This window comes from Prionailurus viverrinus, chromosome B3, assembly GCF_022837055.1.
Source record: "Prionailurus viverrinus isolate Anna chromosome B3, UM_Priviv_1.0, whole genome shotgun sequence".
NCBI lineage: Eukaryota > Metazoa > Chordata > Mammalia > Carnivora > Felidae > Prionailurus > Prionailurus viverrinus.
The window spans coordinates 111,902,649-111,919,519 of NC_062566.1; the positions used below are offsets into that span (position 1 = coordinate 111,902,649).

Here is a 16,871-nt window from a genome sequence, read left to right on the forward strand (position 1 = left end):
AGGATGGGATTTTGGCTTCTGAGATTTCCCTTCATCCTGGCTCAGAATTCCTGACACTAAGCATGACATGTGTCTTGGCCAGAGCCAGCAAGGTAAACATAATTTCAGGCGATGGGTTTCTTCTATTGCTAGGTATGTACTTATCATCACATTCCAAATGGCCCAGCTGCTCCCCCCACCATTCCCACTTCCAACCCAAGAAAGGGATGTTAATGAAGACTCCAATAAGCATTAATCCTGTTCTACCACCCACTCCTATCCTGTGTGTCTACCACAGTGAGGTCAAGAATGAGAGTTAGGGGCCACAGGGAGATAGCTTGTCAGTATGCCACCATAGCACCTGAGTGGTTCCCTCATGAACAGGGGTATGTGGAAGGCACCAAAAAGCTGAACTGACCTCAGGCTTTGGCATTACACTCTGTTGAGCAGACTCTGACATCTCTTAAAGGACTACCAACATGAGCCTTCAACGTAAAGGATTTTAGATGGGTTTTTCACCTTAGCTCTCTCACCTGCCATGTTAACACCTAAGTGCTGGCCAAGAAAGGCTGAAAAAGAAGAGTGTCAGCTCCTTGAAGGTACCAGTGTCTTTTCAACGCTGTCCATTTTCCTTATGAAGCCCTGGGCATAGGCTGTGATGAATCATTTTTTAAAATTCTTTTAATGTTTATTTATTTTTGAGACAGAGAGAGACAGAGCATGAGTGGGGGAAGGGCAGAGAGAGAGGGAGACACAGAATCCGAAGCAGGCTCCAGGCTCTGAGCCATCAGCACAGAGCCTGATGTGGGGCTCGAACCCACAAGCTGTGAGATCATGACCTGAGCTAAAGTTGGATGCTCAACCAACTGAGCCCCCCAGGCCCCCTTGATAATTTTTTTTAAAGTTTATTTATTTTGAGAGAGAGAAAGAGAGCACGAGTGAGTTGGGGAGGGGCAGAAAGCGAGGGAGAGAGAGAGAGAGGATCCTAAGCAGGCTCCACCCTATCAGCGCTGAGCCTGAAGTGGGGCTTGAACCCACAGACCATAAGATCATGACCTGAGCTGAAGCCAAGAGTCAGACACTTAACTGACTGAGCCACGCAGGTGCCCCGAATATATCTTTTTCAAATAAGTTTACTAAGAGGCCCTGCCCAAATTGTGTGGCGATGGTGAGAGCAGCATCCCTTGTTCAAGCAGCTCTTGAATGTTGGGGACATCCAAGTGAAAAACTCAAAGGGTGGGGAAACAAAGAGCAGCTGGGTCCTGGTGCAAAGTAGGGATCTTCAAAGACAGTTTTGCTAAAACGAAGAAAACAAAGGAAGCCGTTGGCAGTGTGTGTTCAAATCAAATGTGAGCATGTGCTGGATTGGAAAACAGAAGGCCAGAAATGAATGTGAATGGCCCCAGAGGAGACTGAACCCACTGGACAAAGCCACACACTCCTGGCAGTGGGAGCTGCAGCATCACTGGCAGGAGAGCTCTTGTCTGGGCACCAGGCAGGGCAAGGCTGGTGTGAACAGACACAGCCATCTTTCTGCTCTTACAGTTTCCCAGTGCCTTGGACTCCGAAGAGACCTTTAGAGATCATGGAGTCCAGGTTTCCAGGTCAGCTGGAGTGGAACCAATATGGGATTGGGTTTAGATGACTCTGGCTCTTTCCTTACAAGTCAGATGGGCTCAGCAAGCCACTTAACTTCCTTAAGCCTCAGCTTCTGGAAACAGGACTAATAATACCTATTTCCCACAGTCATCTTGAAGGTCAAGGGAGTTGTGAAACAAGATACTAACGTTAGGTATTGCTACTTATCAAGCATACAATGTATGCAAATCACAATGATGTGATTTCACTGTGGGAGGATTTAAAGATGCCCTACAGAATGCTTGTCTGGAAGGGCAAAGAAGACATGTTTCATGAATAATTGCAATGATGGGCATGATCTGAGTATATGATTGTGAAAAATCATTTTATTCTTGGGAAAACTAAAGGGTCCACTTGATGATTATACCTATAGATCTGACCTCATTGGAAAAAAAAGAGTACCCAACAGGAAACCATTACCATCAGGTAGTAGAAACAAACAATGATTTCCCAGCAAGTTAGAAATAGAAGGAAATTACCTGATCTTGATAGTTTCTACCAAACAACTAAAGCTAACACCATGCTACATGATGACAGATTGAATGTTTTCCCTCATGACCCAGTGCACCCTTGGGCATTTGTCCTAGACAAATGAAAGCTGTCTGTGACTGTGCACAGCAGCGTTATTCACAATAACCAAAACACCAACAACAGCTCAGATGTCCTTCATCAGATGAAATGGTCAGATGATGGTACATCCACACCGTGGAATACTACTCAGCGGTAAAAGGGACGAACTGTTGATCCATGCAACAACTTGGATGCGTCTCAAGGGGATTATGCTGAGTGAAAAAAAGCCGACTCCCAGAGGCTTCGTACTGTATGGTTCCTTTTATGTGATGCTTTGAGATGACAAAATTTTAGTAAGGAAAAATGGACCAGTGGTTGTCAGGGGTTAAAGAGGAGTTGGGGATACAGGAGGGGTAGAGATGCAGTCATTAAAGGGCAATAGGAGGGATCCTGATGGCACTGGAACTGTTTTGTAACTTTGAAGGTAGATAGAGGAATCTACGTAAGTGATAAAATGGCATGTAACTAGACATACACGCACGAGTACAAGTAAAGCTGCAAAAGTCAATCTGAGGATTGTGTTAGTGTCAGTCTTATGGCCAACACATTATGCTATAGTTTTATAAGATGTTACCATTTGGGGGAGACTGGGTCAAGGGTGCAGGGGAGCTTTATGGATTATTTCTTACACCTGCATGTGAATCTACAGGTTACCTCAACAAAAATTTCTGTTAAAAAATAATACTAAGGGGGTTGGTTTTACAAGCACCAGCTAAGGTAGGGGTTGTTTCAGGAAGAAACCAGAGACGGATCATGTCAGCCCTAGGAGGATAACAGTAGACTCTCAATGGAATTGGAGATGGTGGTGGTTTTAGAAGTTTAAAAAAAAAAAAAAAAAAAAAGGCTTGGTGGAAACTCTGCACTTGGTTTTGTTTGTTTGTTTGTTTGTTTTCCTCTTTGATGCAGAGAGGGATCTAGAGAGTTATACAGGAAGCTTCCAGATGAGAAGTATACATAAAGAGTGGGCAGTTTGGCACTGTGAGGGCCTCACACTTAGGCCTCACAAGAAGCAGAACTCAGGCCTCAAATCTGTCCAATGAAGGAAACGAGTTAAAATTCGTTATAGGCAGTTGAGCATCCTGGGAAGGCAGTGTGTGTAACACTTGGGAGCACAGTCTCAGGGGCCAGGTGGCTCAGGTTCACATCCTGGCCCTGACACTTAGTTGTTTGTGACCCTGGGCAAAGTGAATGAACTTCCCCGGGCCTCAGTTTTCCCCATCTAGAGAAGTACTAGAGCCTTAGGTTGTTATCCAGATGAAATGAGTTAATGTTTACAACAGTGCTTGGCCCATTCATACTTAATAAAAGTTATCTGCTCTTCATTTAACTACCCTTCTGGAAGGATGGATGGACACTTCCTCCTGGTACAGGGCTAGATTCTCTTGAGCTTATTATGGACCATTACAGCCTTCTGCCCTGTTTCCCCATTTCCCTGGCCTGAGCTCCTGTTCTCCAGCGAGAAGTCTCTAGACTCTAAGAAGAGAAGAACCCAAAGTGTCACAAGCTGATCATCTGCCCGAGAACAATTGTTTTCCCACACATGCAGGTTTTTCTAGCTCTAGGATTGGCCATCTGGGACGTGTGTGCCCTCTCGGGTAATCCTGGAGCTCCTCCCTGCTGTCCTGGGCTCTCAAGGTTTAACCAACTGGTTGATCCCTAAGAAACATACATCCAAAATGCTAGTATATAAAGTACCAGCTCAGAAGGTGAAGGCTACCTGCAGGCACCCGCTGGGGACTTACTAAAAATGTGTGTTACTGGGCCTAGCCCTTGGGAATCCACATCACTGGGCATGGGGTCTAGGATCTCCACGTTAAACAAGTTTCCACGGATGATTTAATGAGAAATATTTGTCTGTGGGGTTCTCGTCAGATGTCAGACTTTTTTTCATCCTGCCAGCAAGCCTTCAAGGAAAAGGTAGATAGCGGGGCGCCTGGGTGGCTTAGTGGGTTAAGCATCCGGCTTTGGCTCAGGTCATGATCTCACAGCCTGCGAGTTTGAGCCCCTTGTCGGGCTCTGTGCTGACAGCTCAGAGCCTGGAACCTGCTTTGGCGCGGCTCCCTCTGTCTTTGCCCCTTGCCCCACTCACGCTCTGCTCTCACGGGCTCTCTCTCTCTCTCAAAATAAATAAACGTTAAAAAAAAAATTTTTTTTTAAGGAAAAGGTAGATAGCAACCGTAATTATCTTTATGTTTACCCACTTCAAACTTGAGACCCTGAGAGGTGACGCGTTTTAACCCAAGGACACACGCGTGAATGCCACTGCTGGGAACACCGTCGCATCAACTAACTCAGAGGCACTGAAACTGACCAGCAACTTGTCTGCTAAAAACACTTCTGACTTCCCTGCTCCCCCCCACCTGCCAGACTCTCTGTTGCTATATAGAGTCAGGAGCTGACTTATTAATTTTCCTGCCACGCTGGCATTTAGAGCTCCTAGCTCTCCTGGATTATTGGGGCTGCAGAGGAGCTCAGTGACTTTGGGTCCAGCCCCACCCCATCCATAAAGCTGTCAGCCAGATACTGACTATGGAACCTGCTCATCCATCCTCGATGAGGGAGCAGGTGCAGACAGCACTACTGTTTGCGGTTGGGTGTGTAGAGGGGTAGAACCACCTGTTGACCCAGAGGCTGTCCCGGGTGTAAGCGAGGAGAAAATAGGCCCGGAGCCCCACTCCATTCATTCCCTTAAGCCCCCTTTTCTGGCTGCAAAGCTACTTTTGGAATGTTCTCTGCGTATACCCATCCACTCCCAGTAGAGAAGACCCACCACTGAAAGGAAAACCGGCAGGGAAAACCAAGCCTCAGACCTGGGTTTGGGGAGCACTGGGGGTACGTGCGAGTTTGTATACGTCCAGGCCGTGAAGCAAAACCGAGAAATCAAAAGAAATCAGGGTTTTCAGAACTCCGAACTCCAGCATTTGTGTATGTAGAGGAGAAAATCAGCGCTTTCACGGAGAGGTGGAACTGGGGTGGGGGTGGGGTTGGTCATTCCAGTCCTGGATACGGAGCCACACGCGTAAAGTTTCCGTTGTTTCACTGCCCAGGCCGCATTCTCACGGCTCTGTCATAGAAAGACCCTCTAAATCACCCTCCAGAATGTCTCTGACCCATCTTGAAAATTTGCTTTAAATCCGGCTTGAGCTCTGGGTATGTATGTGTCATACCCTGTGTGTAGGACTCAAAATGGAAATGTTCTCTGACGAATGTACACGTTGCTGGGGAAACCATGTTTGACAAATGGCTTCCTAAAGAGCTGGCGCTTATGAGAATCGGTTTCTGTGCCCAGCACCGTGTGAAGCACATACCATACGTTAATTTTCTCATTTTCTCATCACAAGTGTTCCCACAAAATAGATATTATTATCTCCACTTAATACATACATAAGAAGAATGAGGCCGAGGGAGATTAAGTAACATGCTCAAGGGCCTGGGCTACTAGGTGGCAGAGCTTGGATTGCAGCCCAGTCCTGGATCTCCAGATCGAGCAATTGATGTTCAGCCAGGACACCCCAGAACTGGCACAACGGCACAATACCATATGCCTGTCCGGATAGGTTATGACCTATCCCGGTCGTTAAATATTCCGAATGTCACCTCCGTCCCGATCCAGACTCCATCCACTTTACGGCTATGCCGTGACCCCTTAAAAATAAATTCGAAAACCAAATAATTTGGTCCACTTTTGGGAGATTTCCCCCCACTAATGTAATGGCCACGCCCTGAGCCCACGTCTCAAAGGGATGAGCAGTAAGGTGTATTAGTTTCCTAAGGTGACCATCACAAAGCAGCACAAAGTGTGGCTTAAGATAACAGAAGTCTTGTCACAGTTCTGGAAGCTAGGAGGGCAAGGCCAAGGTGTTTCTCACGTTGGTTCCTTCTGAGAGCTGTGAGGGAGAGTCAGTTCCATGTCTCTCTCCTAGCTTCTTGTGGCCTAGGTTCCTTGGCTTGTAGATGGCCGCCTTCTACCTATGTCTTTTCACATCGTCTTTCCCATATGTGTGTCTGTCTCTGTGTCCAAATTTCTCCTTTTTCTAGAGACACCAGAACCCTGTATTGATGGGCCCTGTATTGAATTAGGGCCCATCCTAGTGACCTCATGTTGACTTGATTACCTCTGTAAAGACCCTTTCTCCAAATAGGATCATATTCTAAGGTATTGAGGATGAGGACTTATCTTTTGGAGAAGTCACAATTCAACCCATAAAGTGGGGCAACCTCCTTCTCCTCACTCCCGGCCCCAATCCGGTCTTTCCTTCCCTCCCATCCAGTCCATGCTTCCCTTCTGGGCAGCTGGTAAGGACAAACTATAGCAGATCAGTTGTAAGAAGAAAACCAATGACTGCATGAACTTGTTCTTCCTTCTCTCATCCAGCTTCCCTTCATCTCATGCCAGTGAGTGGCACTTTGCCCAGGCAGTCACTATGCCCTGCGTGCACCAGGAAAAACAAAAACAAAACAGGTGCCAGAGCCAGGAGAACCTGACATGTTTTAGCCTGAGGTCTCCGTGTGGTTGCTTTGGAGAACATCAAACATATGATTTCCTCTGTTCGAGTGCACAGCTGGGCCATGGGGTTCTTTCGGTTGCCGATTCTCTTTTTCCTACCACAGACCCCTTTGTGGAGTAAAGAAAGCCTGCCAGCGCCTTTTATAAAAGCATACTTTAACCACCCAAGGTTGGCAGTGGAAGAGGAATCTCCACATACAAGGGATGGTTGGACATTTATAGCCCAATTTTTGTCCCCCCCAATTTACCTTTCTCTTGTAACTTGCACTGTCTACAACTTCTGTCACCATTATGGGCTTGGGGAAGGCTTTTCTCTTCTAGAACTTCTTCCCAACCATTAGAAACTTGTCTTAATTCTCCACCGCTTGGTTGGTGCAGGGCTGCAGCATTTGTTTAAACATGTCAGAAGACTCAGAGACCGGAAGGTTAATAACATTTCTTTCAAAAGGGTTTCCGGGTGTGATTGGGAACTCAGGGCTATCTTTACATGTCCACCGTGGACACGGCTTCCCACTTTGCACCCCCTCTGCCACCACATGACTACATCTTTGGATCCAAATATATACTCAGAGTGGAGGCCACAGACGGGAACAAGCTTCCTCTCCATCCAGCATGAGGCCTGCCTTCCCAAGTTCACAGCCTCCTCTGCTGAGACTTACTGATGGTGGCTGAACTTACTCCCTTCAGGGAAGATCCTGCCCCGGTCCATGGCCTTGGGAGACCACATAATCCAATCTCTATGTGGAAAAAAAAAAATCTCCACATAGAGGGAGATTTGTCTTACAGAAGCCCTTTTGATCTCTGCCCTACCACTCCTGAGTGCCATCCCCAACAGAAGATACCTCACCATAAGTCACAGGGAGACAGAATTCCTTTCGAAGAGGAACCAATGAAACAATGGCATCTTTCTGTTAAGTGGCAACCATTTGTATTCATAGGCTGTTAGACTGCAATGGAGAGCACAGATTATTCAGCCAAGTGGAGGCCCCTCCCTTTACATATAGGAAACTGAGGCCCAGAAAGGGAAAGTGATTTTCATACTGTTGGCTAATGGCAAAAGTGGGACTAGAATCCAGCTTTTCTGATCCCCAGCCCAGTACTCTAAAATATTGGCCCATTCCATATAGCAGAGCACTTAGACTGTCGCATTGTAAACTTTAATTCACATGGAGACCAGGTTACAACAACGTGGAAGAATACTTCTGAATCATCAGTGAACCCAAAATGACAGTCTTAGCCCTCCTGGATGAAGGGCTTTAACCACACGAGTGTGACAGGAGAGGGAAAATATTTCGGAGGTTCCCTAATGTTCTATCTCCTGGTTGCCTCTTAAACTGATCCCCCTCCCCTGTTTTTCTGCCTCCACTTGAGCCAACCTAGTCAAACCATTTCTTCATCCCAGGGTGACTAATAACAAAGTCCCAGATCCTAAACACAGTCCAGAAGGGTCTGGGTGTCCTGGTTTCATCTTACTTTTCCAGCTTTTTTAGAAAAATGTTTTTATTTTTGAGAGAGAGAGAGAGCATGTGCATACATGAGTGGGGGGAGGGACAGAGAGAAGGTGACAGACAATCTGAACAGGTTCTGCACTTTCCACACAGATCCTGAGGGGGGGCTTGAACCCACGCACCAGGAGATCATGACCTGAGCGGAAGTACGACGCTCAACTGACTGAGGCACCCAGGTGCCCTCACCTTTCCTTCCTTTTACCCATCCTTTCCATCTCTCTGTTCCAACCAGGCGTGGTTCCCCAGAACTCCTCAAATAAGTCATTTGCCCCCCACCACCATCTCGCTCTAACAGAGAAAAGAAAAAGTTCTGCCTAGAAAGAAAAGAAGAAGAAAAAGATTCTGCCTAGAAAGCTTTTTCTCCTTTCCACCACCGAGATCACTGGTTCTCCAGCAGGGGGGAATTTTACCCCCCACAGGACCTTTTGCAGTATCTGCAGACATTGTTTTGTTCTCACAACTGGCATCCAGTGGGTAGAAGCCAGGGATGTTGCTAAACATCATACGACGCGCAGGGCATTCCCCCACGACAGAAAATTATCCAGCCTAAGATGTTTTAGTGCTAAGTTGAGGAACAATCAGTCTTCAGAGCTTCACTTAAATACCACTTCTTCCATGAAGTCCTCCCATGATACTGTATATTGGTTGAGGTCCCTTCCCCCTCAGTGTGTTCCCACTCTTCCCTTCTCCTTCTCCATCTTGGCACATGGGAGTATCTGAGATCATGGAACCCGTGCCTTCCCCACCAGCCCATTAGCTCCAGGACAGAGTAGGTGTTTGGTTCACTACTGATCCCAGTGCCCAGTGCAGTTAGGGATTGCTTTTTGCCTTATTGACCCTACCACACAGAGAAAGGTGGTTTACGCAGGTGACGTGGCTTTTTCCAGGGCTTACTTGGGTTTTGGAGGGCTTCACACCCAGACCCACAGATACCCATGGTCAAGAGCACAGTCTGGGGATCCTGGGCAGAAGTGGGTAAATATCATAATTCTACCACCTCCTGGTTGAGTGACTTTCAGTAAGTTAATTTCTCTGGAACTGGGTTTCATCATTTGTAAAAGAAGCATAAAAATAGAACCTGCTTCATGGTTACCATGAAGATGAAAAGGTGTGGCATACGTAAGGTACTGAGCGCCATCTCTGACATGGGGTAAGGGATTAACCACTAAGAGGAAGAAAGGGCCGTGGGATAATGTGGCCCATTCTAAAAGTCCACCATAATCCCCAGGCCCTGGGTGGTGGGCATAGCGACGTGGAAGGAACATCGGGAGACTGCCGATCAACCTCTCCTGAACTCTCTCCACTCCGTAGAGTGTGCCTACAAACATCCCCTCTTACCTCTCCCTTGGGCTGGTTATATGAACCCTAAATAGCTCCCCACCCAACTAGAGGGGTACCTAAAAATCACCTATAGGTAGGGCTGCAGGCAGCTTTCCAGACTGCCTCTTTCCCCCTCCCTCCTGGAGCCTCTTAAGAGCTCTGGCCTGGCACCCCAGGTTTCTCTGGATCCCACCTCTCTGGCCAGCCTTCAGACAGCAGCCCATTTAGACCCAACTCTAGCTTTCTCTGTCTTCCTGGGCTCCGCCTGTGGTGCCAGCTGGGGCCCCACCCCCTTACCAGCCTGGCCCCACCTCCCACCCGGTCTGAACCCTGGTCCACAGTCAGGTATCACAGTTCCCAGCGGATCTGGCTCTGCAGGGGAATTTGCGACATTTGCACGGAACGATTCCCAGAATTTGATTGCTATCCTTCCTTTTGCCCCGGAGGAGGAGGATCTTTTCCATTCCCAGCCCTCTTTGCTTCCTTTCCCCAACACCCCACCCTCATTTTAGACATTCAAAAGCTGTTTTTAAAAGAGACAAAGGTCCACTTCCTACGCTGCTCAGGTCAGCAAACAGAAGTGTCCATCTGAAGATGGACGGCTAGATGGGAAGAGGGCGGCCCCGCCCGGGCAGTGAGGATGCCGAATGAGGCACGTGGGAGCCCAGACAGGAAATCCTTTAGCTCTGGGAGCAGGTGTGGGAGCCGAGTCCCACACGGGTAGCCATGCACAGGAACCCCCTTGAGAGAAACCCTTCCCTGTCCACAGAGCCCTGTGAGCAGCTGGGCGGACTCCAACAGCTTGCGGGTGGAGAGGGGTCCCCACAGCTGATGGAGGAGAGGAGGAGGCTGGTGGCAGGAGCTCCGCCGGAGGGACCCCTGGCCACCAGCCCTCCTGGTTCTCTGTGACCCAAGCCGCCCACTCCCAAGGGACTAGCAGGCCTGTCACTTCTGTCAACTCCTTTGGCTTTCTGCCCCGGGGGGCCTGTGGAACCTGATGGGTCAGTTTCTAGATCTAGGCTGACTCTCTTCCCACTTCCTGGTTCTCACACCTTCAACCTGAGAGAGACTGTGTGGTGCCCCTCCCCCTCAGCCTACCAGAGGGATGTGGTTTTTTTTGCTTTGGGGTTTTATTTTTGCCCAGAATGGCCAGTGAAAGGGCATTAGGTCTCCTACTCAGCAATTCTGACCCCTGGGAGGTTGTTTAAAGGATCAAAACAGCTGAAGTTAGACCCCTGAAGATTTCAATCACTGACTTGTCTCCATCCCAAAGAGACCATGCTTCGTCTCATGTAGGATAAATGGGAACACAAGGCCTGGAGGTCCGTGTTCTCTCACCACCACCCAGTCTGGTCTTGGCGGGAAGAGCACTTTTGTTTCCTACGTCTCTTTTTATTCTCTCTTTATTCACTTCAAAGAAGCAGACAGGTGTCTTTCCCCCTGCCCTGCATCCCATTTTTTGGCAATCCCTCCGTCATGTGTAAGACAATCTTTGCTCAATGCCTACTAAACGTTTGAGTGATCGCACGGAGGGGGAGGTAGCTAGCTCAGCAGGGCTGGGAGTAGGGTGAGGCAGGGAGGCCCCTGGGCACACGAGGAAAGAGGGCATCACTCTCCAGGTTCTCACGCGCTTCCTGACCCTGACCCTGACCCTGGCCCTCTGGCTGATTTCTGGTGAGAGAAAGTTTCAAGGAGGGATGATTTACTGAGAGATGGCTGATAGAGAATAGGAACGGGCCCCACCATGGGTACCTGCCAGCCTCAGCAGGGACACGGGGTCTCGGGGGTCCAGAGGTGTGCCCTGTACAAGCTGGGCACTGGCCCATCAAAAGGTCCCTGCTCCTAGGAACTGCAAAGATAAACTCGTATGAAAGGGAACTTGAAGAAAGTCAGAGGCAGTTGTCCCTGAAGGGGTGCAGGGTTGAAAAGAATTGTAAGAATATTAAATAACACCTTGGGTACTTACTGTGTACCAAGCCCCGTGTTAAATACTTTATGGCCATTATTTTAGAAAATCCCCTCACCAACTCAATAAAGAACTTGGGCTGTGGAGCCTGGCAGCTTAGATTTAAATTTCAGCCTTGCCTCTCTCATGTTATGTGACCTTGGGAAATGACCTGATCTTTCTGGGCCTCAGCTTCCTCATCTGTAAAATGGGAAGAAGAGTAGGACCTACCTCGTGGTATCCCGAGGATCATGTCAGGGAATACAAGCAGTGACACAAGCGCCCCGCACAAGGTGAGCACTTGACAAGTATTAGCCACAGTTAGTATTGTTATTGCTTCTTGGAGCTTATTCCTAGGGCTGCCACAACAAAAGTCTCGTAAGCTGGCGGCGTAAACGATGGAAATTTCTCGCGTCAGAGTTCCAGATCAAGGTGAGGGCTGTGAGGGAGAATCTGCCCCATGCTTCTCTCCTACTTTCTGGTGACCTCAAGCATTCCTTGGCTAATAGATGGCCATGTTTTCCCTGTGTCGCTTCATGTCGTCTGAGCTCCGTGTGTTTCTGTCTCTGTGTCCGAACTTCCCCTTGTCTTAGTCTGTTTGGGCTGCTGTAACAATAGCATGGACCAGGTGGCTCTAACAACACAATTATTCCTCACAGTTCTGAAGGCTGGGAAGTCCAAGATCAAGGTAGTAGATTTGGTGTCTGGTGGGAGTCTGCTTCCTAGTTCACAGACGGCCATCCTCTCGCTGTGTCCTCACGTGGCAGAAGGGGCAAGGGAGCTCTCTAAGGTCTCTTCTAAGAGCACTAATTCCAGTCATGAGGGTGCCACCCTCATGACCTAGCCAAATACCATCTCACCGGGGACTGGTTTTCAACACACGAATTTGGGGGGGGGGGGAACATAGACATTCAGTCTATAGTGTGTTTTTTTATGAAGACTCCAGTCATATTGGATTAGGACCCACTCCAATGACCTTACTTTAACTTGATTACCTTTTTTGTAAAGGTCCTATTTCCGAATAAGTCACATTCTTAGGTACTGGGAGTTAGAATAGGACTCCAACATATCTTTTTGGAGGGGACACAATTCGACCCATAATGCCACGCCAGGTAACTCACTTAAGGTCACACAGCTTGCTGGTCATGAAACTGAGTCCGAGGACCCTGGATTATTTGATGGCAAATCCCATGTGAAGCCCCAACGCGACTAAACCTCTTCTGGGCAGGGAGAAAGAACCAGAGAGAGACATTCTGAGTCTGCTGTGTTGATAACTTTTCCCTTCCTTTCTCTCTCCCCCTGTAGCCTGCCTGCTCCAGGCCGAGCTGGTAAACTATGAGCGAGTCAAAGAGTATTGCCTCAAAGTCCTGAAGAAAGAAGGAGAGAACTTCAAGGCCCTTTACCGGTCTGGTGTGGCCTTCTACCACCTTGGAGACTATGACAAAGCCCTCTACTACCTGAAAGAAGCAAGGACCCGACAGCCGACAGGTAAGGAAGGCGACAATTGCTTTGCTTTCTTACCGTCAGCCCCGCTGGCAGCTCCTGAGGCCTTCTCCTGGTGGTGCTCAGCTCCCTTGCTAGCACAGCCCAGCGTGGGCCAGGACCTGGAATGAGGAGAGTAAACAGTCCGTGCATTTGCCTGGGGTCTGGGTTCCAGGGAGCTTGGACACCTCTTTCAAATAGAATATGGAATTCTTTGGGGTTTTTTTTTTTTTTTTTTTTTTTTTTTTCCAACCCAGGATCCGGCTCTTTTCACTTACTCAATAAATACATACTGAATTTTTGGAGCATGCCACAGTTTGTGCTGGGCGCCAGGGATGTGACTGAGAAGGTATAGTCCCACCTTGTGAGGATCTCACGCTCCACTTGGCGAGACAGAATACGAATGGATGCTCTTTGGCGCTAGGCTCGGCATCTTACGGGAAGTGTGCTCTGACTTCTCTGGTCAAGTGCCGTTTCTTAGAACCTGCATTACCTGGACCACCCACTTAAATTCATATCCACCAGCTCAGCCATGCATTCATTCCACGGATATTTATTGAGCGGGTCCAATGGGTCAGGAAGTATTGCGTAGATAGTGAACCAAAGGAAGCTGCTACCTTCAAGGAGTTTCTTACGTTACGACAGAGGAAGATGGACAGTAAACAAATGGACAGATAATGTAATATTTAGTAGTGGTTAAGTGCTAGGAAGACAATAAAGCAGCGTAAAAGAATCAGGAGTAAAGGGGGTGCTGTTTTAGGCCGGGTCGTCAGGAAGAGCCTCTTTGAGGAGGTAACCGGTGGCATTACTATGTTTGCCTTGAGTTTGACTTGATGTTGCCAGGGTTGTTCACGTGGCTGATTTTTTAAAAAATGTGATTCTCCTTCAAAAAGACTTTAAGAACCTCAGGACCAATTTGCCAACATCCAAATGTATACTTTTCTCCCCATGGTTCGAAAGAACACCCATATCTTTCCTTTTATGTGCTGTTGATTTGTTTTCTGCATATGAATTGTGTTCTATAGCGCAGACTAAGGGAGACGTGAGGACGAAGGACTCGTTTAACAGAATTTTCTTGGACGCTTCTATATGCCAGCACCGTTCTAGATGCTACCGCTGGCATTTTTGAGTAGTAGACGACATCCGTTTCTGCTTCCTGAAGTGTCGCATCCCAGGCAGCCCCGAAGCCCTTGTATCGCGGTGCGCGTAGAGCTAGGTGGCTGTTCCCTGCCATGCCCCAGTCACTAATTCAATGCCTGACATTGGGAGGGGGGGGGATGCCCCATTTGTGGCGAGGTGGTGCCTGACCTTACTGATCAAGACAAATATAAGACAATGAAGCAGAGTCATTTTAAACTCTTCGATTGGAAAACATTTACATTCCCTCAATATGTATCGCTCATTGGATGAAGCGCTTTTAGACTTACCTATTTTGGTCCTCGCAACAATTTTATGAAGAAGGCACCATGATCCCCAGGGGAGGCAGGCTGCCGAGTCAGGTGCACCACTTACCGCGCGTCTCCTTGGGCGTCTTAATCTCTCCAGGGCTCAGCTCTCCCTTTTGTCACGGTGAGGATGATGCCAGGTACTCGAGATGATTGTAATAAGGGTTAAATGGATAATGAAGGTAGCAAGCGTGGCCCAAAGTAGGCATTTGAAAAATGGAGGCTGTTTCCTGCGGATGAGACATGAGGCTCAGAGAAGTTGGTAACTTGCCTGAGGTGAAACCCCAGAGTCTCCACCAGCTGTGCTGACTCAGCACTACTGGGATCTGCTGCTGCCTGGGAGTAAGTGGAGGGAGTCCCCCGCTCTCCTCTCCTTCCCTTCTGCCCCCTGGGTCCCAGTGACCCGTCCACATTCGGTAGGGGCGGTGGAGGGGAGGCCGGACTCCTGGTCGCCCCCTCAGGCTCCGTGATCTGCAGACACAGCTTTGACCTGAACCTGCGTAGAGACCCCACAGTTCCCCCACCACGCGTTCCCTAAGGTGTGCTTTTGTCCTCGCAGACACCAACGTGATCCGGTATATCCAGCTGACAGAGATGAAACTCAGCAGGTGTTCCCAGAGAGAGAAGGAAGCCATGTAACCAGAGCACCTCCCTAGAGCTGCACCTGCGCCAGACCTGGGACTTCAAGCGAAGAGCCCGATGAAGAGCCCCTCCTGGGTTTTGTTCCCTTCTCCCCACTTCTTCCGGCTCCCCCTCCTTCCTCCTGCTACTCCTCCACAATCTGTCTGCTCCCGGTGTGAAGAGAAGGAGACACACAGTTTGGGAATCTGGTCGGTTGCCCGCAATGGAGAGTCCCCTTCTCTAGTAGGTCAGCTACTGAGAGGGACCTCACTTCTTCGGGGACAGCTGGAGAGGACTCTTACGGGCTGGGAATGCTGTTGCAGCCTTGACTTTGGCCAGTGCTTCTGACGGAGGCAGAGCCTGGTAGGTGTACCGTCCCAGAGGCAGCAGGCACGGAGACCACGGGCTGGACCCCTCCACGCTTTCCCGACACGCCAGATCATCTCCAGGCAACCGTGTCGAATGCGGGGATGAGACAAACACCAGAAGCATCGGTTAAGCCAACAGACCCTGAATTTGTACACTGGATTCCCCACCCCGACCCCCCGTAACCTCAGCCCCTGCCTCCCTCCCTCCCTTGTTGTCTCGGCTTTCTTCTCTCCCCCGCCTTGGGGATCTGAGACTCTGCCAGGTTTCACATGCCACTGAAGCCCACTCTCAGTGCCCTCTGGTGACCACACATACCATTCTGCCATACTCCCACCCAGCAGGCAGCTGTGACAGCAGAGGGGCAGGGTGAAGTGGGCCCGGGGCCGACCGCATAGGTGACGGAGGGGAGGGGAGCTGACGTCTAGGGGAAGGAGCATTGTATGGACTGGGGATCGAACTGTGGACCGAGTGTAAATAAAGATACATTAACGGGCAGCAGTTCCTGTCATTTCTGTTGGGAGCGGCCCACTCTCTCACTGTCCCTCCCTCCCCCAACTCTCAGAGCTACTTCCAGCCGGGCAGGACTGGCTTCCCCCACAGCAATGGGCCGTTTGTCCGGTGGTGAACAATGTGGGCCGCCGCCTTTGTGCAGTAGAGTGGGCCGGTGTCGTGGAGACTGCCCAGGGACTTGGCTTTGTGGGAACTTGCACGGCCTCCTTGTGATGAAATTATCTGGACTCAATATCTAGCACATAGAATGTGTTCAACAAATATTTGTTGAATGAATAAATTATGACTGCAGACTGGCTCCCTCCTGCCTTAAACGAATTTTATCCCAGCCTAGTCTCCCGATATCGACGCTCTTTACGCTATGCCATGTTGCTCCAGTCAAATAAGAAGCATTTACTGAGGGCTTACTGTTTGCCCATCGTCGTGCAATACACCGTGGGACATAGGATGTAGTCCCAGTCTTTAAGGAGGTGGAAGAGTTGAGAAATACTATGAGATGATCACCACTGACACCTTTAATTTATATGATGCTTTAAATTTTTCAAAGCACTTTCGTGTATTTTTTTGTGTGACTAGTGAGACAATATTGTACAAATTAAAATATATACAGATGCAATAATGTTAATAGTTAGCATTTATTAAATGCACTGTCCTCAGATCTTTACATGTATAATCTCATTTCTTTCATGCAGTTACCCCACGAGACACTATTTCCATTAGGTGGAGAAGGAAACTGAAAACCAGACACAGTAACTATCCCAAGGTTACATGGCCTCAAGTGGCATAGCTAGGATTTGAACCAGGTCTGTCTGACTCCAGAGCTCTAGCTACTAACTACTCTGTAGTCGGCAGTAGGTGCTCTACAAGGTGTTATATTGAGCGGTTACAACCAGTCGAGAGCAGGACAGTGTGTATTAGGTTGAAAAGCCTTGACTGTGCCAATGGTATAGTAGGTACCACACGTGGGCTGCCTCTTG

At 48.8% G+C, this 16,871-nt stretch overlaps 1 protein-coding gene across 1 annotated transcript in view; it reads left to right on the top strand.

Annotated features, from left to right (window-relative positions):
• The window catches only part of TTC9 (tetratricopeptide repeat domain 9), a 31,001-nt gene extending 14,469 nt beyond the window's left edge, over positions 1-16,532 (top strand). Inside the window, exons 2-3 of the mRNA XM_047861082.1 lie at positions 12,773-12,955; positions 14,954-16,532. Coding sequence (XP_047717038.1) covers positions 12,773-12,955; positions 14,954-15,033 — 263 coding nt within the window. The 3' untranslated portion in view covers positions 15,034-16,532. The remainder of the gene's footprint in view (positions 1-12,772; positions 12,956-14,953) is intronic.
• Positions 16,533-16,871: the final 339 nt, after the last annotated feature.